We start from the raw sequence: 25135 nt of genomic DNA on the forward strand, positions 1-25135 counted from the left end.
TTTCCGGCAGTCACAAGAATCTCTAAGACCTTTTAAAAATAATATACCTTGCTTCCTTTATTAAGAAGCAGAGCTGAGCAATGAATCAGTGGAAGATATGCAAGAAAAGAAAGGCTTAATAAAGGAAAAGTCTTGTTTGTATTTGGATGGCGGATCTCAGGCTACTGAAGGCGCAAACTGTAACCAAGGGTCTGATTCGGAAGGTGTTTTTGTTTTCCTGCCTCGGTTTCTAGGGAGTCATTGAAGGCTGGGTCCTTGTGTATTTATCCCGTGGCTACAGTGTCTGTTTGCTTTGCAGCTGTGAGCTGGTTTGGCTGTGGAACTCCCTGCTGGGTCTGGCCACCCTGCCCGGGTTTCTCTACTGAAGCATATTATGCCCCGAAGGCAGTCAATTTCTTTTTAACCCGAATCTTCCATGAAAAATTGCTGACTTCTTAGGAAGGTCCACAGGGAGATGGATTTTCAAAGCCTTCCCTGTGCTCATCTGCCCCACGTGGGTGCGTGCACCTTGATTGCCCTGGTTATAACAAGTGCTTTGTCGTTAATGAAAGATTTTGCTGTGTTTAGGGTCCCACCGGGCTTCTCAGCACCATTTCCCCCATTTTACAGCTGGGCCCATTAAGGCATAATAATTTGCTGTGAGCTTTGTTACCGAGGAAGTCAGCCACAGGGCGAAAGGCCAGTTTTCTCCTGCGCTTCCCCAATGGTGAGAGCCCTCTTCTTTTTCAGTTTCATTACAGCTCTCCTGCAAGCCTTTTCTCGGACCCTGGAAACAATCAGGTGCCCTTGGCTCTGCTTTATAGACATTACAGAAATTGCATGGGGGCCAGACAGGAGCTGGGGAAATCAGTGAGCTAGCTTCCTCTGCTCTGAAGTTGCTCTTTTGTACTCGCTGTACTGGCCATTATACCTGCGTAATTGTCTCTTTCCTGTCTGCGGCCTGCGCTGCTGGGGTGCTTTCTGTTTTTACTACAGAGTGGGCTCCCCTCCCGCAGAGTTCCCCCGGACAGCGTCACCCTCCCAGCCTCCAGCTGCTTCCTTTCCCAGCCAGTAGCTGCCACCAAAGAGGCTCAAAGAGGCCAAAAAAAGATCCAGCAGCTTTGAGCCATCTCATGCAGGATTTGAGTAGCCAGGGTTAAGATGTCTGCAGTGAAAGGAATTAGCAATAAGACACAGAGTAGCTTTATGTTTTTCATTTTTATTTTTTTATGGAAGTCTAGTTGATTTCCAGTTTTATTTATTATATGGGTCTCCAGAAATGATTGTTGATGTCTCCCAATTCCTTTTTACTCCATCTCACAAGAAAAGAAAGCTGGAAAAATGGATCTGGGGTGAAGATGTGTGTCCTCACCATCTTAAACTGGTTTCTAATTCTAGAAACATCTGAAGTGGTCAAAGGGCTTCATCTTTCGTCCTGACAGATGCAGACCTGATTCTCTCTCTTTGCTCTCACTTCCCGGCTCCCTTTAGCTCTCAGAGGGGCAGCAGCCTCACCAGCGAAGCGGGGTTGAAAGAGCAGGTCCTTAACTACATGTCTTGATAGTTCTTACACCTTGGAACTTATGAGACAACCCCTGGGGGTGGGTAGGAGTGCTCACTCGCTCATCAGCTGCTTTTACTCTTTTTGTCTTTGGGGAGAAAGGAAAAAGCTTGGGTGTGAAGAGAAATTCCACCTTCTCTACAATTTAGTATTTCGTGTTGCAAACCCATCCTCCTTAGCCCAAGAGTAGAGCAGTAGAAGCAATCAGGCTGCCATCAGGATTGGTAATTGGTTGATTAATTAAAAAGCCAGAGAATCATAAAAAATGATACATGTGCATTTTAAACTTTTTTTTTTTTTTAAGTTTGCTATAAGACCCAGGCTTTTTGTTTGTATAGGTCTTCCTGAATGGCTTTTCCCCTGGCCATTCTTGCAGAACCCTCACCAATAATGCATCATCTACAATTACCAGTTTGCATTTCTTTAAAGAGCACTGGAAATTTCAAGAACACTTGCAAAACAGTCCTCAGTTTCCCCCTCTCTCTCCCTCTCTTAAATATTGTTGAGTTTTCCCAAGGTTTTCAACTTGGTTTATATAGAGACAAGAACTCCCCTTCTTTTCCCACTAACATTTCATTGCTTTACATAGTATTTATTTTAATTATGTAATTAATTTAAGTGCAACTGGGTATCAATAGTTTTAGAAACAGCTCCACCAATAGGATCGGAAGTTGGCAGGCTCACAGGCTACATCCCGGCCCTGGCCTTGGGCCCTGCCTTTGATGGGGGGTCGGCGGAGCAGAGCCCAGGACACCTGGCAGGTGGGAAGAAGAGGCTTCTGGGCCTTCAGTTAACTGGTTCATGCCGGTTCTCTCAGTTAATTAATGTTAGCTTGCCAGCCTCCTGCCCAAGGAGACTAAATGGACGCCTCGGATCTGCTGCTTTCCCTGCTTTTGGAAAATTACGAAACCACTTTCTTTGCTCCAGGACCTAACTGTGGCAGTTCTTCCACTAATTAAAAATTGTTCTGTGCTTCTGAAGAAGACAGCCTCGGGGCCCTGGGAGCCTCCTTCACCTTGGAAATTCCTTGTCACTCATTGATGAACACCGAGGGGTGGATAGAGGCTGGTCACCGGCTGGCTGGTGAGGATTGAGTTATGGCACTTATAGCACAGGCGGCTGGTCTAACGGATATGCAATGTTTTCCTTTGAGTAGCTGAGAGATGTTTAATCCAGGCTTTTCTGGAAAGTGAACTAACAGTCTGTTAAAAGCAGTAATTCTAGTCATCTCATAGTTGCATAGTTCACAAAAAACATTTAGAAATTCAAAAAAAGTTTAAGATGAACACAGATGAAAATTGGTATTTGATTCTGTCCTCCTTGTAGTTCAGTATTTCTGAGCAACAGGCCGTTGGCAGGGCACATCCCCTGAAATGCAATGCCCCCAAAGGTGTTCTGTCTTCATTTCCTCATACAGAAAGGTCTTAGGGTTTGATGTCACTATATCCCCAGAATCCGAACCCTTGTGTTAAATAGAGACTGTTTTAGGTATTTGCTAATGCTATGAATCTCACTTACAAATAGATTTTTCCTCCGAAGATTCTAACAGAGTTTGGCCTTACACAACATTGGTGTAAAACGGAAGCAGACCAGATTCTCTCACGTGATCATGGAATAGGAAATACAGCTTCCTGAAGCTTGCCCTTCACGTGAACTAGAAACCACAGGCCAATGAGCATACATGAATTATCGGGCCATTTCTTCTTTCATCCGTATCCTTGGTTCTCTTAATGCTTCAGAACTTTTCTTTGTAATAAGCGTGCAGATACTTGAAGACAATTCATTGTTCGTTCTGATCTAAAGACATCTAAATATTTCGGATGCTTTCCTTACCGCTGACAACATCTGGATGCCTTTAAAAAAAAACACCCACTTACTGAGGGTGTAACCATATAATTTGAATAGTTGGATGAATATGTATTATATGGAGTAGTAATGATGTACCGTTAGTGTCTTAACGTGTGCCGCTCTGTTTATTGGCATTACATTATGACCGCAGAACTCAGCATTTATGTGAAAACACGCATACTTACAAAAGCTATTTCAACTAGATGTGAAAGATATTCTTTGTGGTATTGGACAGGGGTTTGAGGTAAATATTCTTTATGTGGGCAATTAAAAAAAGGGAAAACCATATAACATTTCTGGAATGTATTTGCCAAGCAAATATTTTGGAAAACAGCCCAGAGAAACATTTAAGGCTGTGATTTTAATACCGAACTAAGGAAATGCTTTAATGCATCAGCTAAGCTCACGGATGGTGGTAATCACATCTGGTTTACCTCAAGCTATAGGAGAGGGAATGAACCTTAACAACAGAACAAACACCATGAGCCTCAAGCCGCATCTTTGGTGTGTAAGGATGTATGTGCGTATGCAGGGATTTTAATTGATTTTTAAACTTAAGTATTTCTGTGGCTCAGCAATCTGTAAATGCAGACTGCTCTGTCACCTGTCCTTCCTTTACGATGTAGCCTGTGAATTTCATTGCAGGAATGAGACATTTTTATGGATGGGCAACTGTTGCTGATTCCTTATTACATGACCGAGGAAAATAAGGATCCGAGGAGGGTAGTTAGACACAGAGTGGGATGTCCAAGGTGGGGACCTTCCCTTACACCACAGGTCCTGGCAAGCATGGGAACTATTGACAAGTTCTTTTTTTTCTTTTTGTTTTAAATTGAAGAATAGGTGATTTACAATGTTTCAGGTATACAACACAGTGATTCAGTTATATATATATATATATTTTTTTTCAGATTCTTTTCCATTATAGGTTATTATAAGATATTGAGTAGAGTTCCCTGTGCTATACAGTAGGTCCTTGTTGGTTATCTATTTTATTTATTTATTTTTTTAACGTCTTCATTGAGATAAAATTGCTTTACAATGGTGTGTTAGTTTCTGCTTTATAACAAAGTGAATCAGTTATACATATACATATGTTCCCATGTCTCTTCCCTCTTGCGTCTCCCTCCCTCCCACCCTCCCTATCCCACCCCTCCAGGCGGTCACAAAGCACCGAGCTGATTTCCCTGTGCTATGCGGCTGCTTGCCACTAGCTATCTACCTTACGTTTGGTAGTGTATATATGTCCATGCCACTCTCTCGCTTTATATAGTAGTGTATATATGTTAATCCCAAACTCATAATTTATCCGTCCTCCCCTCCTTCCCCTTTGATAACTATAAGTTTTTTCTCTATGTCTGTGAGTCTGTTTCTGTTTTGTAAATAAGTTCATTTGTATCATTTTTTTAGATTCCACATATAAGTGATATCACATGGTATTTGTCTTTCTCTATCTGACTTTACTTAGTACGACAGTCTCTAGGTCCATCCATGTTGCTGCAAATGGCCTTATTTCATTCTTTTTCATGGCTGAGTAATACTCCATTGTATGTGTGTACCACATCTTGTTTATCTATTTGTCTGTGCTGACAGGTTCCTTAAGCACAGCACCCAGCACAGTGCATTTCCCACATGATATATAGACCTGAAGGGTACTTGTTGACTTCCTCAGATTAATTTTTAAGTCATAGCAAGACTTCTTACTTCAGTTATCAGGCTTTTCTCGTTCTACTACTTGATGTCATTCCAGACATCGTACTGCCTCTGCCTTTAGAACTACTTTTGACAACATTTTAAAACACGAGCCATTTCAGTGTTCTTGATCCAATGCCTTAACCCAAGGTGGAGCCAGTCTGCTCAAGTGTGTGGCAGGTCACCGCGGACGGATAACATTTCTGAAAGTGTTGCTTTGTTAGGTGTGGTAGCCTTTCATAAGTAAAGATGGCAGCTACAGCAGTACCTACCTAACTAGCAGTTTAACCCAAACAGTTTCTATTCCAAATACATTTTCTATTCGGGAAAAAGAATTATATATATAATTTCCTCATCACTCTGGATGTAACTAGGTGAGATGTTTTCACCAGATACTCGTTCTTATCAAAACAATTATTATTATAATATAATATATTCCCTACCCTTGGTAGGGAGCTTCAATATTTCCTCCAGTTTTAAAACTTTCAATGTTGATATTTTCCAAATTTCATAGACAAGGGCATAGTCTTGTTTATGGGAAAATCACTAAGTAAAAAACTCCTTGCCGATCCTGGCCCCCAGAGTCTGTGACTGTGGTTTTCACCAGTGTGTGCAGGCATCTGCTCAGGGTAGCAACTGAATGCATTTTTGGATCTGAGTATAGACTTTTCTAGATAAATGTTTTTAGAAAGTCATTTTAATGAGAAAATCCTGCCCAACAAAGGAAATCCTATTTTCTCTTTTAAATCACGCTTCCCGAGTTTGGTGAGCAGGACAGAAATTTGACATCAGGTCTAATTCAACACAGCTGAAAATTTCTGCCCAAACGCTCAAAAGTCTACGGGTTCTGATCATGAGGTGAGTTAAGCAAATTCTCTTTGAAATATTGTCTGACCGAGTTAGGGCTACCAAATCAGACGTGTGTGAAGGGACGGTATGGAAGATTTAGGGCTCTTCCTGAGGCCGATAAAAGGCGTGTTTGTGCGGAAGGGCTGGGGCAGGCGCCTGGGACCTGCCGGCTGCCCTAGAGGCAAGGAATTATCCCAGGCAAGGCTGCTCTTGGCTGCATCCAGAGAAAGGAACTGTTCAGAGAGGTCTTACTGTCTCTGCCAGGCTCTTCACACTTGGTGAGAGGCGGCCTTGGCTAAGGCAGGCTGAGAAACAGCATCGCTTCCTCGAGACGTGGCGAAAAAGAATTCTCCATTCCTTGCTTTGACAAATGTGTCCTGAGCATCTTTTGAGAACTAGGCAGGTGGCACTGGAGCTCCAGGGATGGCAGGACCGCATTCTGCTACCGTGTAGCTGGGGAGACAGGCAGGTATATACATGCGGAAGAAGTTCTGTTTGTGGTGCTGGAGGAACACTCCTAGCCCGGAGTTGAGGTGGTAGGAGATTCAGGGATCCAGAAGCCTGCCTGGAGGGAAGAGAGAGGGAGCATTAGCCAGGCCGAGGAGGGAAGAAAGGCTCATTAAGAGGCCTTTTTCCTGGTTCTGCTTCTTTCATTCTGGCGCACGGGGAGAATAGTTACTCCTAGGGCTAAACGATGGAATGGATGTATAGAAAGAAACAATAATAATTGGAATGGCTGGAAAGACTGCCTGATGGGACAAATTACTGGAGGGTTTTCAAAGCCACTTTGAAATGCCGAACAACCTGTACTTTGTCCATTCAGTATTGCAAATCCTACAAAACTCCATTTCAGCTAGGAATACCGATGACTTTGTAGTGGGTGATATTTTAATTTTCGAGTATCCGTCATGTAGTGAGGTAGGGGTTTTTTTTTTTTTTTTTTGCCACATTTAATTAAATAATAAAGTGGAAGCAAACGTTACCAATTTCACGCCGAGAAGAGCCCCGTGCATGAAGAGCTACTGGATGTGGTTCAGAGAATGTTCATTGGGAATCTAGCAAGGCAATGCGAACGATGGGCGATCAAAGCTGTCATATTCTTATTCAGAAAGAAGAAACTCATGGTCCTTCCCAAGTGATACTCCCCTGCTGTCTTCTGCTTCCAGCCTTGTGTTTCACGGGCATGGGGACCAAAGGTCCCTCGCTCATCACTGCATCCCACATTGTCCTGGTTACCATAATCGCCTCTTCTAGGTGATGTGTATCCAAGTCGTGGAGGGACCACCTAACTGGGTGAGGGTGAGCCTTCCGGGAATCAGAGCAGACTTTGCAGAGTCCTGGGGGAGGAAAGGGAGGCGAAGAGACATCTTCAGGTGCCGTTTGCTTCTCTGATTTCTTTCTGTCATCACTTTGTAGCCCCCTCACTCCCACCCTGGGCCAGCCCAACGCAGATCCCTTTCTGTGTTTCCCCCCCCTAAATCAGATCCAGAAGAAAGAGCTGGCTAGATGTGGGGAGACCTGCATCTTGGACCCCAACCCACCACTGTCCCCTTGTGTGACCTTCAGCAAGTCACAGGACTCTTGGAGACGCCTTCAATGTGTGTATAAGGAGGAACTCAACTAGATGGGGCTGAGGTTCCTAGCGCCCCGCCAGCTTCAATTCCCTCTGCCTCCAGGTGTGAAGGTGTTCAGGGGCGGGCTTGTGACATTCTTAGCAGCCCTGACTTAGGTGGCCCTTTGTAAATGCTGGCATTTGACATCCTGGGAAACAGGTGGGAGCGAAAATGAGGGGCTCCACTTTCTTGCAGTTACATCCCAAGCTGGGGCCTCCAGAGCAGTGCACCTGACTTTCAGGTCACTATTTTGGCTTAAAGAGAAATGCCGCTGTTTCTGAAGATCTATTGAAGGACAAGTTTTTTGAAAAGAAGTTTCCTTTCTGTTAAACAAGCAAACAAAAGCCCTTCAATAGCTCCTATTTGCCCTTTTATTTTTAACTTTCCACTCTGGCCTAGACAAATAATATGGATAAAATGAGAGACTGGGGTAGAATTGACAGTAAAGCTCCCTGCTTTCCTGCCAGGGGGTTCTCTGCAGAGTGAGCCCAAAACCCACTGGCTTAAAAGGACACACTTGAGAAAAGTGTTCTCACAGCAAGAGAGAAACCAGTGGTAACAGGCTTTATGCTTCCTGAAGAGACCTGCCATCCCGGGTGACTGTAGCACACACACACACACACACACACACACACACACACACTCATATTCCCAGGAGGATGCAATCATTTAAATAGGGTGGCGATTTCGTCCTTCATCCCAGGCAGTGAGTGTGCCCCCAAGGGGGGTGTGAGATCCCGAGACAGGAATTCACTCGTGTCTTACCCTTCTGCCTCTTGTGATGCAAGCATTTTGCTGTGCCGTGTCCACTAAAGAGTCATTTTCCCCAAAGCTAGAAGGAAGCAAGGTCCCATTGGTTACATGGTCAGCGAATATGGTGTTCAGAATCTGCTCCTGCACATTCGACCAGGAGCCAGGGATCTGGGGACCAGTGACCAACAGCGGTGGCCACTCATTGAAATCTCTTTCTCGCACTCCTCGGCCTCATAGCACAGTTCTCAGCCGGCTCCCCACCCTGAGACAAGTCAGAGCATTAGCACCTCAGTGAACTTCAAGATCCGGTTGGTCTAGGGACTGGTGAGGGAGTACTTCCTGCTGGTGTTTGCAAAGGTCCTGTCCATCCAGGCAGGCTCCTGTGTGGGGTATACCCATGTATCCTGCTGTTTTAGCTACTATGGCTACATAGCAAATCACCCCCAACTCAGTGACTTAAAAAAAACATTTATTATAGGCATGAATCCGTGGGGAGGGCTGTCTGCCCCGTAATGTCAGGGTGTTCGCTGGATAACTTGAAGGTGGAGCCTGGAATTGTCTGAAGGCTCAGTTCCTCCCGTACGTGGCTGTTGGCTGGGTCCTTAGTTGGGGCTCTCAACCAGATGCCTAGGCTTGGGCTTCCTTGGGCTTCCTCACAACATGGAGACTGGGTTCCAGGGCAAGTGCTCGGAGAGACATATCACCTGTTATGATCTAGCTTTGGAACTCAGGCATGTCACCTCTACCGTGTTCTTTCCATCGGAGGATCCCTAAAGGCCCAGCCAGGTTCAAGGGGGAGAAGTAAAAAGCTGTCTCTTGAGAGCAGAGAGGAAAGGTTCTGAAGGCCATACTGCTGTGGCTGCACACACACTCCGCCACGCCTGGGCACAGCATGGAAATGACAAGGAAGCTCTGCCCGGCCCCTCCAGGGTAGGGTTCACAGGCAGCACCTCTACAGCTTTGTCCACCTGATGCTTGTGACTCTGGTCCAGTCCTGCCCTCTGTGGACAGATGGGATTTCTTTGGATGGAGCGGAATTTTTCATCAGATTGATAAAATATGTAAATCTGCCCTCTCATCAGCTGTCACTTCTCAGTTTAGGTCTTAAACTAATGTCATTCCCAAGATTCCCTGTGAGAGCATTATGGTAAAGCCATAAACCACGCAAATAATACTCACCCAGGTCACACTCAGTATCCTTTCAATACAGGATCAGGGTCTGTCAGTAGTGGTTTGTGCAGGAACTTGATGGAGATTCTGTAACCTGGAGGAACAGCCCTACGAGAGAATGCCAATCAGATCTTCTGTTACTGTCAGAGAACCTTGATCTCGCCGAGTTTGTTTCCTTATGCCTCTTTGCGCTTTTTAGTCTTTATTTTTTTATTGAGGTATAGTTGATTTACAGTGTTGTGTTAGTTTCAGGTATACAGCAAAATGATTCAGTTATATATAAAACATTTTCCATTATAGGTTATTATAAGATATTCAACAGAGTTCCCTGTGCTATACAGTAGGTCCTTGTTGGTTATCTGTTTTACGTAGGGTAGTCTGTATCTGTTATTTGCATACTCGTAATTTATCCCCCCCCTTCTCCTTTGGTAACCATAGGTTTGTTTTCTATGTCTTGTGCTTTTTAATCTTTAAAATTGTTTTTAAAAAATATTCAGTTGTATTTCTTCCATACTTTTCCATTATGGCTTGAGTTAGTGTTCTTAGTAACTTTTTTCTTTATTATTTTTCAGAGATGTGGAAAATACAACAACGTATAGAAAAGAAAAGAAAATGTGCTATAATGCTGCCCCTTCAAATAATTGTTAATATTTTAGGGCTTTGCCTGTTTGAGTATTTCCTCATCATTAAATATTCTTGTATTAAAATGGTTTTAATGGCTAAATACAAATTGAATATACCAGGACTTATTTTAACTGTCCCCTTTATCGTTGGACATTTATGTTATTTCCTCTTTCTTGTACTCAATGCAATTACTTTTGTGTTACTAAAATAATAATAAATTATTATTTAACATATATGATAGACATTTTTCTATATTTATTTAAAATGATTAATAAAAATTATTTAAATTTAAATATATAAATTTTCTTTTTGATAGATTCCAGAAAGGGGAATATTGGATCATAGAGTATAAGCAGTTAAAGTTTTGCTACATGGTCTTTAATTACTTTCCCGAATTCATACAATCACTATCAATTTGTACATAATTTTAAAAGGAAAATAGGCAGGGATTATGTGTTTGGAGGAAGATGTAAAGACATATTTTAAATGGATTTAATTCAGCTTAGATTTCTATTTGTTTTAGCCTTAAGATAAGGATTGAATCATTTGATTCCATCGAAGAGTGTTTTACATTCCTTGGTTCCACGTTCTGTTTCTATGCTCTTTTGTCTCTTTTAAGTGTATTCTCAGTCATGTATATTTTCCCACTAACACTGTATTTTTTTCCTTCGTGTATGACTTGTGGTTTCACTGCTGTCAATCATTTTTCTCCAGATGTTCTCTTTCTTCATGTCTCAGTTAGTTCATGCGTGACTGTGGCGTTACTCATTGCCCATTGTCTTAACTTCCATGTAATTTGTCTACTCTGTAATTCTGCATCTTTGAATGATAATGTTACTACTTTTAGGATCAGTAAAATATATTTGTGTATGTGATTTTTACGTATTTGCTGTTTTCTCATCATCACTGCTATGGTCAGTTCTGAACAAACCTCCACGTATGCTTCACATGCCTTCTTGTGTAATTGTGTCCATTTGTCTGCAAAATCGTATGTTGTTGTCACTAGAATTCTTTTGTACATACATTTTTTTGTAGCTTATTAGACTTCTTCAATATTTACGGTAGTTATGGGTGGTTCCAATCAGCACTGTTTTCTCCTGATGTAGTTGATCATTTGGGATATAAACTTTAGGGCATTCTGGAGTTGATATAGTGAATGTTAAATCACATATCTGGGTTAAATGGTTGTTCTTGGACTCCAATTATAATATTATATAACTCATGGCCTCTAAAGACTTTTTAAATATCACCACACCTGGGGATTTTGTTGCTTTTGCTGGGCATTAATTGTAGTTTTTGTAGTAACTCTGCAGTTTAATCTGAATATCTATCTTAATTGTTTTTCCTATGCAAAATTCTTTTTAGTATGCCTTCTAAGACTTTCACCATTAGATGGGAAAATATTACTTTTACGTTTGGTTACTTTTCAATTCTGAGCTCACTTTTTGCTGCGTATTTATTTATTATATTTTTTATTGAGATATAACTGACATATAGCACTGTGTAAGTTAAGGTGTACATCGTGTGGATTTGATACATGTATACATTGCAATTGATGACCACTGTAGCTTTAGCTAACACCTCTGTCACAACACATACTTATCATTTCTTTTTTGTGGTGAGAACATTAGGTTTGACATAAATACGCTACCATGTGGAAAATAGATAGCTAGTAGGAACCTGCTGTATAGCACAGGGAGCTCAGCTTGGTGCTCTGTGATGGCCTAGTTGGGTGGGATGGCGGGGGGAAGGAGGTCCAAGAGGCAGGGGATATGTGTATGCGGATGGCTGATTCACTTCACTGTGTGGCAGAAACTAACACAACACTGTAAAGCAATTATACTCCAATAAAAAAAAAAATCTATTCTCTTAGCGGGCCTCTCACTGTTGTGGCCTCTCCCGCTGCGGAGCACAGGCTCCGGACACACAGGCTCAGCGGCCATGGCTCACGGGCCCAGCCGCTCCACGGCATGTGGGATCTTCCCGGACCGGGGCACAAACCCGTGTCCCCTGCATCGGCAGGCGGACTCTCAACCACTGCGCCACCAGGGAAGCCCTCTTAGCATTTTTTAAGTATGTAATTCAGTATTGTTGACTATAATCACTATGCTGTGCGTTAGATCTCCAGAATTTATTCATCTTCTAACTGCAAGTTCATACTCTTAACATCCTTTCTCCAACTCCCCTACCCCCAGGCCCTAGCGACCACCTCTCTACTCTCTGTTTCTACAAGTTCAGTTTTTTTAGATTCCACATGTAAGTGACATCGTACAATATTTGTCTTTCTGTCTGGCTTATCTCGCCAAGCACAGTGCTGCTTTTTTCCTTTGCCTTTATTCTAAGATTCTCTCTTTTCTTTCCTTTTTCTCTTGACATTGTTTATTCTTTTCTTTTAAAAATCCATGGCCCTCTAGATGCCAGGCATTACCCTGAGGCCCTGCCCACAGGGAGTTTACAATCACTTGTGAGAAACTAACGCATGTCAGAATCTGCGCTACAGGTGGAAGCACTGTTTGGGGCCTTGAAGGAACCGCTGGGGTTCAGACACAGTTGGAGGAGGGGGCACAGGCAGGAAGACTCACGTGACGGAAGGCAGTGGGGTCAGTTCCAGGTGACACAGGTTTGGTGGTACATAAGAGAGCAGAGGGCACAGAATGACGTGTGGGCCTAGCGCCAGGTGGTAGGAGGGCAGGGTTCCGACTCTACTCTGCGGTGGCTTTTCTAAATTGAAATATAGTTAATTTACAATGTTGTGTTAGTTTCAGGTGTGCAGCAAAGTGATTCAGATATAGATATATATATACATATATACACACACATATATATATTCGTTTTCAGATTATTTTCCATTATAGGTTATTATAAGACATTGAATATAGTTCCCTGTGCTATACAGTAGGTCCTTGTTGTGTATCTATTTTATATATAGTGGTCTGTATCTGTTAATCCCAAGCTCCTAATTTATCTCCCCCTCCCTTTCCCCTTTGGTAACCATGTTTGTTTTCTATGTCTGTGAGTCTGTTTCTGTTTCATAGATAAGTTCATGTCATATTTTAGATTCCACATATAAGTGGATAAATGTGATATTTATCTTTCTCTGTCTGACTTACTTCACTTCGTGTGATCATCTCTAGGTCCATCCATGTAGCTGCAAACGGCATTCTTTCATTCTTTTTTATGGCTGAGTAAGGTTCTATTGTCTATAGGTACCACATCTTCTTTATCCATTCCTCTGTGGATGGACATTTAGGTTGCTTCCATGTCTTGGCTATTCTGAATGGTGCTGCTGTGAACATTGGGGTGTGTGTTTCTTTTCGAATTAGCGTTTTCTCCAGATATGTACCCAGGAGTGGGATTGCTGGATCATACAGTAACTCTATTTTTAGTTTTTAAAGGAACCTCTATACTGTTCTCCATGTGGTGGTTTTGTACAGGAAAGTGACATAAAGAGGGCTCTCTGCTGGTTCATGTGTAGAATACAAGTATGAAGGGGAAACACTTGAGAAGGAGGGAGCTCCCAGACTTGGCTATTCATTCATGGAAGAAATGAATGCCATGTGCCTACCATGTGTCTGACACTGTGCCAGGAGCTCTGGACCCAGCAGCGAGCAAGACATCATTGTCTGGGCTCTTACGGGGCTTGACATTCATTGTTCCTGCTTTTATGGGGCTTACGCTCTGGTGAGGGAGAGGGAAAATCAATACCTACGCTGGCAGTGGCAGCAGCTGTACATATAACACACACCTCGTGGCATTTAAAGTCTCCTCAATATTCTAGCTTTCAGGGACTGTGACAGCATGCAAACAGCGTTCAGTGTCCTATTAGATTCCTGTACCCCTAGAGGAACATCTCTTTGTTCTCACAGGTCAGCTCAGTTGCTCTCGTGACTTGCCCAGTCCCTCTTTGGTTAGCATTCCTATTTTAGTGTGAGTTTGCCCATGGATGCAGCTTGAAGACCCAGGCTTCCCCTTTGATAAATCCACTTTAGGGGTTGAGGTACTGGAACTAGGTCTTTGAAATGACCGGATGAGGGAGGTCAACTGTGGAGCTATGTAGACACAGCTTATCATTCGGTAATAACCTGAAATTGTCATTCTCAAGAATGACCTCCAGGGAAGACAGAGGTTCTGGCATGATTCTAATGGGGTGCAGGAGCTGGTGCAGCTCTGTAGGGGAGTCTTCCCTTTGTGGACCATTGGATAAATCACAGATGTGTTCACAGCCCTGAAAAAATCTGTAGTTTGTGAGTGATCTTTTTCTTTTTCTCTGGCCAGGAATCTTACGTCCTTTCCGCAGAACTTGGAGAAAAATGTGAAGCCATTGGCAAGAAATTATTATACTTAGAAGATCAACTTCACACTGCGATCCATAGTCACGATGAAGATCTCATTCATATCCTTTTTTTTCTTGCAGATTAAGCACCTGTCAGGTTATTTTGTAAAAGAAAGTCTTAAAAAATTATACCGTTTCCCCATGCCTCAGCAGATGCAAACAGACAGATACTCCTGGTATTTAGAGTTCCACACACCTGAGATCCCTGAGATTATTCAGTATGCGATGTTTCTCTCTAGTTTTTGGTAAGTCAGCATTTTTGATTATTAAACCTGACGGCTAAAAATTAGCAGTGCGGTTCAGACAAGCACACAACGAGGCCGAAGAAAAGTGTAGTTTCAGGGGCTGTGAAGCTGGGTTTGTGGGGCTCAGACGGTTATGGGTCTGACTGCCTCAGTTTTCCAGGGGCCTTCTGAATACTGAGAAACCCAAATCCATCTTTGGTTTTCTTTTCCATACAATTCTGCCGTATAACGGGCAGGAGAGTGTCACAAGTAACAGGACTTTGGATCGCTCCTTTGTACAAGATTCAGTGCATTTCCTGTCACGTCTGCAAATAACCTTTATCAAAACCAGTTGCCAGTGACCAAGATGCACAAGAATCTACTGGCTTAGGTGGAGCACTGAATCACATGTGCGTGCGTTCCGTTTGTCCCTGCCTAGTTCTTTCGAGGGCAGATGGGTGGGTGCAAGACGTATGAAGGCCTATACAGCCCCATTCTGTATCTTTTCGGTTACTTAATCGTAAGCTGACACTCCTCTAGATGAAAGTACATCTCTGTTCATTCATCCTTTCTGTTCAGTAGTGTGACTTTTATTAGATGTATTTGTGAGAAATGTAGCTATTTTGGACTTTGCTTCTCATCGCTGTCTGTCTTTTCAGAATCCTCGTTCTTACCATGCTTTATCGGGAGTCTGTGTGTGTGCGTGAATGTATGTGTATGTTTAAGGAGCTTTGGATGGTCAAGGATTAATCTTAATCACAAGTATTCAGATCCACGGTTTAATGACAGATTCAATGTTGCGTTTCCTTCCTCCTTACAAACTTAAATCTTTTGCCTTGCTTGTTAAACTTAGCAGGAGATTTTTTCAACTTAATCTGTGATTATTTTCACATGGCTCAAGGTGGATTTTTAAAAGCAGACATTCTGTTTTTGGTAACTCCCTGCCCCTTACAAACTGGTGTTTAAGCTCTTATTAAAAAGTTGGCCAAAGAAACAGCAGAAGCATTTTTTTTCTGCACTTTTGTTTATTCCACGTTCATGGATCACGCAGAATTGAGCAGTTGTAAGGTGGCACGGCCTCCAGCAGATGGGCAAGTAACCGGCTGTGAGTACCTGGGAGCAAAGCCCTGCAGACGGCCAGTGCATACAGAGGGGTTCCTGGCTGCAGTCTAGCAGGTGGGCTTGTTCCTCAGTGGGAAATCCCTCCAGTTTGTGGTGGGCTCAGGTAGCAGTTCTGAGAGCTGCAATCAGGGTCTGTGTTAGTCTCTTGTTTAGAAATTTTCCAGAAGGTTAGTTTGATTCTAGGGAATGGGGTTTTCTCCTGAACAGGGTTGGGTGGTAGGGAAGAGGCTGAGAAGAGACAGAGCTGTGTATAAATAAGATGCTTTTAGCACAGGGTGATCAGCTCGGTGCTTTGTGACCACCTAGAGGGGTGGGATAGGGAGGGAGGGAGATGCAAGAGGGAAGAGATATGGGGACATATGTATATGTATAACTGATTCACTTTGTTATAAAGCAGAAACTAACACACCATTGTAAAGCAATTGTACTCCAATAAAGATGTTTTTTAAAAAATGCTTTTAGTTTTCCCACAGCCAATCCAAGCCAGATTCAGGAGCGGTGGGAATCACAGAGAGTGGATAAAACCTCTTGAAGCATCTGTAAAGTCAGATAAAGTGCTTGGTTTTAGGTAGAAAACCATTCTCAGTGTCTGTCACAAGCTCAGACACCCCGTTTATAGCTGAGGTTTCAAGGTAAGTTGATTCAATCATTTTGTAATAAATCCTTGAAAGAACTGATTGGTAACTACACAGTGACTTATATGGTCATTTAATTCTAATAAAACTGCCGTAGACAGATAGGGATTATTCTTCCTACTTGATAGTTGAGAAAACTGAGGCTTGGAAATTGCGTGGCTGGTCCGAGGTCATTTCTGATGAGGGGGCAGAAGCATCCAGCCACAAGCCCCATGGTCCTTCACGGCCAATCAGGAGGCAGCTATGCCTATAAGTAGCTGGACAGGCCTGTTCTGTGGAACATACAGTTACTATAAAAATATTAAGCTATAACAAAAGTTGTTTAGTGCAGTTACGTTTATTGAGAATTTTGCTGATCCTTGCTGAGATAAGTGAGGATCTAGAGAGGACATGTCAAACCAGGGTTGGGAAGCACTGCTTTAGATACTGCAATCATTCCCCCAGCAAAAAAAACCTCTACACCACAATATGGATTTCGACCCAGACTTTCCCCTGAAACCGTGGCATCGTTCTGTGTCACGGATTGACAGTAAATACACAGAAGGTATCTTTGAATGCTAACAAAGCATAGTTTCAAGTGGAGCTCGGTGCCCTACGTTAGAAAGACATATTTACAAGGCTCTGCGGAGGCTTCTTACACAAACCAAAGCCCTTGTTTCCAATGAGAACTTATCTAGAGATTCCAAGAGGCCGCTGAAATCCTCTGGCCAAACTCCGACTGGTTTGTGTTTCCATTCTTGATCAAAGAGACAAAGCCGAGTGCAGTTGAAAGAAACAGCTTGCCGTCAGCAACAGGAAAGAATTTCCCAGCAAGTGTAACATTTTGGTTTGATTCCATGAAGGGCTCCGCCAGAGCCTCCTGTTCAAAAGCTGCGGAGCGAACGTGATTCATGTGCGTCCTCATCAGTGTCTGTGTCCAGAAGATTCAAGCCTTGGACACTCCAGATGTTCATTCTCCGAGTGGAAGGCACGGAGCTTTGCAGAAACCGTTTCGTGTGATAGGGCCCTGGTAGTGTGGCATCAGCAGAGGGCGGACCAGTCAGCAGCAGTGGGGTTGAGTTTCCCAACAGATCCTCTGGGCATCCTGACTTAACATCAAGGCCACGGGCAACTGGCTGGGAGTCTCTCGCTTTTATGAAGAAGACACTGGATTGACAGATCGGAGGAGGGGGAGAAGACAGGCCGTGTCTCTTCATCATCCTGACAGGCTCACTGAATTACAAGTAGCCGAATAACACCCCCAGCCCGTCAGCCACCTGGGGGCGAGCATGTGAGAAGCGTCTGCACCATTAATTGGAAGAGCTGGCTTCGCAGAGGTGACTCACGCCTGGTGTCTGAGGCGAGGATGGGAGGTGTGACTTCACTGCCACTCAAGCCGGGATTTTCAGGGGCATTAGTCTGACTCTCTAGTATAATTTCACAGTCATTTGGGATCCTAATTAGCAGCTGGGTGTTGAAAAACATTTTGAGTGTATGGAATGGTTCCTCCCGGTTTATAATGCTTGAACTGAAAACCATCTAGGTTAAGTGGATTTTTTTAGCAGGGAGTTTTTCCTTTCTCTTTCAGCTTCTACTACATACTTTCAAAAGGAAAGAAGGACACCTAGGATCTGGACTCTGGGCGTCTTTCGGAGCCCCCAGGGCAGCTCTGCTCGCCTCTGAGTCATAGATAAGACAGGGACAGACTTACTCTGTTTGTGTTTCTATTTGCATTCACGTCCAGGAAGCTCTCCCGGAATTCCTCTTTCTGTTTATTTGGAACACGTGGTACCTAATCGATTCGTTTTGGTGGTGCTTGATGGCGTGCAAATACTCTAAATACGTCCAGGCACTTGCACAAACACCACGTCCCCTTAGGAGCCCTTGCTTGGTTCAGCTTTCAAATGTGCAGCTGTGACAGACAAAGGGAAGGGGAGTTTGAGGGGCTTGCTCTGCCTCCTTGGTAATGCTTTCTGCTTCTAGGGCTAAAGAGCTGCGAGAGGGATTGTGACCATCATGGAGCTCCACAGTTTCACAGATGAGAAAACTGAGACCCTAAGAGGCTGCTGTTTGAACACTGCGTACCCTGGGCTGATATGCATATGGCGGCATCCCACCAAAGGGAGTGGGATGGCAAGAGCAGGACTTGGAGCCCCACAGGGGGGAGAGGAGGGAGCCCAGGAGAGGGTGTGGGCACTGGGCTTGCGCTGCTGGCTTAGCCCTAGGTGGGCACCACAGGGAGGGCCCCTGTGCAAGCATCACATCCATTGAAGCAGGTCGCGTGTAGGCGGGGCTTTCCTCTTTGCTCTTCAACAACTGTGTCCTTCACCTTTGGCTTTGGGAATGAAAGAAAATTCCCAGGACTGAGGAATCACTGCTGATATGAAGAAATAATTTAGCAAATGAGTAGCTGTTGCAAAGGACATACTGTTGTTTCTTTTTCTTTTTCTATTTTTTTTTTTTTTTTGCGGTACACGGGCCTCTCACTGTTGTGGCCTCTCCCGTTGCGGAGGACAGGCTCCGGACGCGCAGGCTCAGCGGCCATGGCTCATGGGCCCAGCCGCTCCGCGGCATGTGGGATCTTCCCAGATCGGGGCACGAACCCGCGTCCCCTGCATCGGCAGGCGGACTCTCAACCACTGCGCCACCAGGGGAGCCCTGTTGTTTCTTTTGGAAGCAAACTAGTTCAGGGCAGGTGAACTGAAGACCTACTTTTGACCCAGCTACTAAAATGATTGCTTGGCATCTCAACTGGCAGTAAATCACTCAGTTGTTTCTATATATAAACAAAAGACCCCTTTTAGAGAATCTGAGGATCTTTGCACATGGCTGCCCTAAAAGACAGTATTGTGTAACCACTGCGAGACATCTGTGAAACATGCCTTGCTGTCTTATTCCTTGCTCGTTGCAAACACGGTCTGCACAATTTTACTATCACGAGTATGATCTTATTTGCAAAGTAGAAATAGAGACACAGACGTAGAGAACAAATGTATGGCTGCCAAGGTGGCAAAGGGACGAGGGGTGGGATGAACTGGGAGATTGGGATTGACATATATACACCATTGATACTATGTATCAAATAGATAACTAGCAAGAACCTACTGTATAGCACAGGGAACTCAAGGCTCTGTGGTGACCTAAATGGGAAGGAAACCCAAGAAAGTGGGGATATATGTATGGCTGATTCACTTTGCTGTACAGCAGAAACTAACACAACATTGTAAAGCAACTATACTCCAATAAAAATTAATTTTTAAAAAAAGAGATAAAAAAAGAAGTAATGTTCTTGCCTAATTCAGGTGTAGTCTATCCCAAGGTGGTCTTGGGTTCAAAGGTGTTTTTAAAGATGTTGGCGTGTTAATCCTTGTGCCACTGTTGTAATTAATGCACTTTTCTTAGGTGCCACAGATGTTTGGTGGCACATCTGTTACAGAGGAATGATACACATACTCAGCTAGAGAGGTTTCTAGGGCGCAGGCATTCGAAGAATCATTTAACTCTTTTGAGACCTATTCTCGCACTTAGATGGAGTGAGCACCTCTTATACACATAACTTCCAGTACTGGAGTTTTACTTTATTTCCTCAGCACTTGGACAAAAAACAATGAGCTTATTGGAGGAGCAATCAGAAAATCCAACTCCAGTAGTCTTAAGATTTTGGTTAGGGGCTTCCCTGGTGGTGCAGTGGTTGAGAGTCCGCCTGCCGATGCGGGGAACGCGGGTTCGTGCCCTGGTCTGGGAAGATCCCACATGCCGCGGAGCGGCTGGGCCTGTGGGCCATGGCCACTGAGCCTGAGCGTCCGGAGCCTGTGCTCTGCAACGGGAGAGGCCACAACAGTGAGAGGCCCGCGTACTATAAAAAAAAAAAAAAAAAAAAAAAAGATTTTGGTTAGATGTATCCAGTGGGTTAGTTTATCTTTCTATAAATCAGTGAGAAAATGTTGCAAAAATGTTTGTAAAGATATCTTTTTCAGTATAACCTCCAAGTGCACATCTGCAGCCTGGACCTCTCTCTGAACCTCAGACTCACGTCTGTTTCCTCCTCAGCATCTCCACTTGGCTGACAAATAGGCTTTTCCAGCTTCACGTGTCCAAACTCCAGTTCCTCCCCACTCCCACCCCCCAAAACCCTGACTCATTCCCAGTCTTCTCCTTCTTGATCAATTGCAAGTCTATTTTTCCAGTTCGTTGCTTAGATAAAAAATCTGGGAGTCATTCTTGCTGCCTTTTCCTTCCTTTACATCTCACCTCCAGTCCGTCACATACGCCATTGGTGCCATCTTCAAAACATCCAGAATCTGACCATCTCTCACCACCTCCACTGCCACCACCTGGTTATGGCCTGAATTATTGCAAAATCCTCCTCTTATCTCCAGGCTTCTGCCCTCGCATCCTTTAATCTACTAACGATTAAAGCAGCCAGGGAGATCACGTCTCTCCCCGGCTCCAAACCCTGCCATGGCTCCATCTCACGATCTATCCGCATGCCCTTGTGTGTTTATTTTCTTCTCACTCAGTGGCACATAAGCCCCATGATGGCAGTGACTTTGTTCACTCCCCTACTTCCCATGTCTAGAACATTTCTTAGCACACAGTAGGAGCTGTGAAATGTTTGAGTATTTGATCGAATGAAGGAAAGAGTGAGGATCTCTATCTACGTGATTATTTTCCCAACTGCTAGATGGGAAAATGTTTCTAGTATTTTTTCTTTTTTTTTTTTAAAGCTTTTTTAAATTGCTGAATCAGAATAATAGATTAACTTAAGCCTATCCTAATATTTAAGAGTTGTGATAAAAAGATAGTTCTCTTAAGATATTTCTAAATTATTTTCACTAAATGCTTAATCTGCTTTTTTATTTTTAAAATTTTAATTATCTTTTTATGAAGTATAGTTTATTTACAATGTGTTAGTTGCAGGTGTACAGCAAAGTGATTCATATATATAGTCAGATATATATATATATATTCAGATATATATTCATAGGTATATATATTCCGATATATATATATATATATATATATACATTCTTTTTCAGATTCTTTTCCCATATAGGTTATTACAAGATATTGAGTATAGTTCCCTGTGCTCTACAGTAGGTCCTTGCTGATAATCTATTTTATATATAGTAGTGTGTATATGTTACTCCCAAATTCCTAATTTATCTCTCCCCCCACCTTTCCCCTTTGGTAACCATAAGTTTGCTTCCTATGTCTGAGTGTGTTTCTGGTTTGTAAATAAGTTCACCTGTATCATTTATTTTAGATTCAACATGTAAGTGATATGATATTTGTGTTTCTCCATCTGACTTACTTCACTTAGTATGATCATCTCTAGGTCCATCCACCTTGCTGCAAATGGCATTACTTCGTTCTTTTTTTGTGGCTGAGTAATATTCCATTGTATGTATGTACCACATCTTCTTTATCCATTCCTCTGTGGATGGACATTTAGGTTGCTTTCATGTCTTGGCTATCGTGAAAGGTGCTGCTATGAACATTGGGATGCATGTATCTTTTTGAACAAACACATTGAACTATGAAAGGATGCGTGTCCATTGTGAATATTACAGAAGTATGAAAATAAAAAAGGCTCCATCTCCCTCCCAGTACCAATGTCTAGGAGAAGTCCACCCCTGTGTCCTCCTAGGGTGCTTTTCCAGCTAGACATGGCTTATCTCTATTGTCCTTTTTGTTTCTGCAAAATTAGGATCATTCCATACACATTGTTCCACAACTTGCTTTCCCCCCCCTCACTCCACATTTTATCCTGGACTCTCTTTCATGTAAGCACATTCAGAATGTTTTGGAACTCACATGTAGTATGGAATCATACAAGCAGGCTTGTTAGAGGGAAGTATTTCGTAAATAAAACGTGATTTTAATCATTTTGATGTTTATTACCCCATAGGTTCTAAAGGAGGTTTCCAGGATTTCTGAGGTCTGGCCCTACTTAGACAGAACAACCTCTGCTATTTTAGTAAATAAACCTTAAACCTCATCTCACAAAAGGCACTATACTCTCACAAGAAAAAAGATTTCTTTTAACCCTAGCCCTGTGAAGACGGTATGGGAATCTGCATTTTATGAGTGAGACAATGAAAGCATTCTATGGTTTTCCAGGTTCCAGAGCTGGTGGTCACATCCTCAAATCCCTCTGCTTGTCACTCCTCCCTGTGTCCCTGGAGACTGTTGTCTGTTGTCTGAGGGGCTGATGTGTTATATAACTTAGTCTTTTTCTTTTGTGGCTTCTCTCACTCTCTTTTTAAAAACGTCTTCAGTGTGTTCTGCCAGTGCCAGAAATGTTACGAGTTCTTTAAGAAGCAGTTCGGTCTGGTTCAGTTTCTCTCTCTAAAAACCTTGGTCGTCATTCAGCATATTACAGAGCGGGGCCTGTAGTCCCAGGCTGCATATCAAAAGTAACGAAGTCTCGGGAGTTTGTCGAGATTCATAAACTGCTTAAGCGCCACGCTTATTCTTTATAAATGTAGCATAACTTGGTGATTCATTTGCAGCTTGTTCTGCCTGGGACCACTTATGCTCTTGCTTGTATAAAGTCATATGTGTTTTCACTAAAGATTAGCAGAGCTGTTCAGAGAAATGCAGGAAAATGAAGTCTTTTAAAAAAGAAAAAAGAAAACACAAGTATTGGATACTTTCTTCTCTTGCCCCACCTCTTGCCCATCTCCTCAACCCCATCCTCATTCCTCTCAAGTTCAAGTGCAAGGAGTGAATCATCATAGTAGGGTATATGTAAATTACATGCATGATGAAGTCTGGTGGGGATTCAAGAGGATGAAAAGCTGCCAGAGGCTTGTCAAGGTGGCTCAGCATTTTTGCTTAGGTGAGGTTCATTTGCATAATTCCCAGGATCCTTTGGAGTTCCTTCTTTAAACAGGAAAAAAGAAAGCTTTCCATAGTCATAACCTAAAGATATCTCTTTCTCTTGACATTGCATTGACATTGTACTTAAATAAAACCACATTGTAGTAGGTGTGGACAGTCTGTGAGTGGGAAGATTTCTGCAAACTGCTTTTCCCAAAGCTTTCTGTTTTCTCCACATCTGATCTAGTAATATTTAAGTGGTCTGACCTCTTGTGATGATTTAACAGCATCTAAGTGGTGTCAACATATTTCTGTGTTTCCTCTTAGTTCCTGTTAGATGAAGTTAAATTAGTTTGCTTATTAAGTTAAAAGAATTCTATCCATCACTCCTCCTATATTTATCTTAGGATTGTTCTGGTACAAAAGGGAAAGAACAGAGGGGCCTGACTGTGGACAGACAGGAAAATCACTGTTGGTTAAATGTTCCCCAGCTTAAACCCCTAGAACAGAGCTCATCTTTTAAGAGAATGGCGGGCATATTATTTATTCCATATAATTATTCACTGAGTTCTCTATGATTGTTTTATTTATATGAGAAACAACTTTACAGGTTATGAAACTAAAAACCCAACCATTTAAAGAAAAACCAACCAACCAACCCAGAAAAGGCAAGCTCCCTGCACTCCGTCAAATCTGCAAGGCCCCGAATGGCTATTTTACAAGCACCTGGGAGTATAATAACACGTGACAGCAGATTAGACCCTAACGGGGTTTAGAAGTCACTGTTTCATGTGAAAACTGAGGTTCAGAGTGATTTGCACAAGGTGACAAGGCTGGCGGATGACCAATAGGGACTGTAGCTCATCGCTCGGAGTCTGGTTGTATGGTGGCCCCCAGTCCTGGAGCTCTGAGTTCCAGCCTTCTGCCTTTTCCACTGTCAGAGCATTTGGATGTGACAGTTGCCCTCCCCCAGCCTGGGGCTGAGCAGGAATACAGTCACACTGACCATATTCCGTGGAGCGTCCCAGTTTGCCATCTGTCTCCATCTAAGAGCTGACTCTTCCTTTTCCTTTTGGAAACCTTACTTGAGATAGTGAATGACCTCAGGCCTCCTAGAAATTGCAGTTGCTCTTAAAAGAAGCGTAGCATTGGTATTAATATTTAATGCCTACACTTTGGAGGAACTTGAAACCGCAGTTAGAGGGGAGTGCCCATCTGCTTCCAGCAGGCATGTGCCTCTCACCAGATCCCTGAGAGGCTGCAGAGGGCCGCCTGTCACCTTCTCCTGTGTTCCTTAACGTGTGCACAGTCTCTCAAGAGGGAGCTCCAGATGGTGAAGGAAACTCTGCAGGCCATGATCCTGCAGCTCCAACCAGCAAAGGAGGCGGGAGAGAGGGAGGCTGCAGCTTCCTGTGGGACAGCTGGTGTCCGGGAAGCACCGGCCTGAGGCGTCACGGGATGGGGGAAGGAGGGTGAGTGACTGCGTCATCACCGTGGGTGCTGTGGGGCCTCTCCCACCTCCTCTGCATAACCAATGTGCCCGAAACAATTACGGAGATGGGTGTCGCCCAGCAGAAGAATGGTCCGCTCTCCCGATCCTGAGATCAGGGCGTCTGCAGATTGGAATAGGCAGGGGGAGTGAACTGCCGATTTCCTTATAAATGTTGGTCCGAGGCACCTTTACTGTCATTAATTAACAGGAGCGTCTCGCACAGGACTTGAAAAATCTTTCCATTTCAGCCCCCATTAGACAGAAGTTGGGGTGGTTTCTGCTAGAAAGACGTCTCTTTTCCTGTACCATCTTGCTTTCTGATGCAATTAAAATATCTCCTGATTTAAGAACTTATAAAAAAGAAACCATACATGTCTCTCTTATCATACCCATTACACCTTCCTACAGGCACATGATATAAGGGAGCTAATTAACC

General features: G+C 43.3%; 1 protein-coding gene across 2 annotated transcripts in view; it reads left to right on the top strand.

Moving 5' to 3' along the window:
• DISC1 (DISC1 scaffold protein) overlaps positions 1–24654 on the top strand; it is a 344403-nt gene extending 319749 nt beyond the window's left edge. The window contains exons 12-13 of one of the 2 annotated variants that reach the window (XM_024765624.1): positions 14365–14482; positions 24515–24654. In XM_024765624.1, coding sequence (XP_024621392.1) covers positions 14365–14482; positions 24515–24654 — 258 coding nt within the window. The remainder of the gene's footprint in view (positions 1–14364; positions 14483–24514) is intronic. The other variant, XM_024765626.1, reaches the window with a different exon arrangement.
• Positions 24655–25135: the final 481 nt, after the last annotated feature.

The sequence above is a fragment of the Neophocaena asiaeorientalis genome, unplaced genomic scaffold (assembly GCF_003031525.2).
Source record: "Neophocaena asiaeorientalis asiaeorientalis breed wild unplaced genomic scaffold, Neophocaena_asiaeorientalis_V1.1 scaffold369, whole genome shotgun sequence".
Taxonomy (NCBI): Eukaryota; Metazoa; Chordata; class Mammalia; order Artiodactyla; family Phocoenidae; genus Neophocaena; species Neophocaena asiaeorientalis.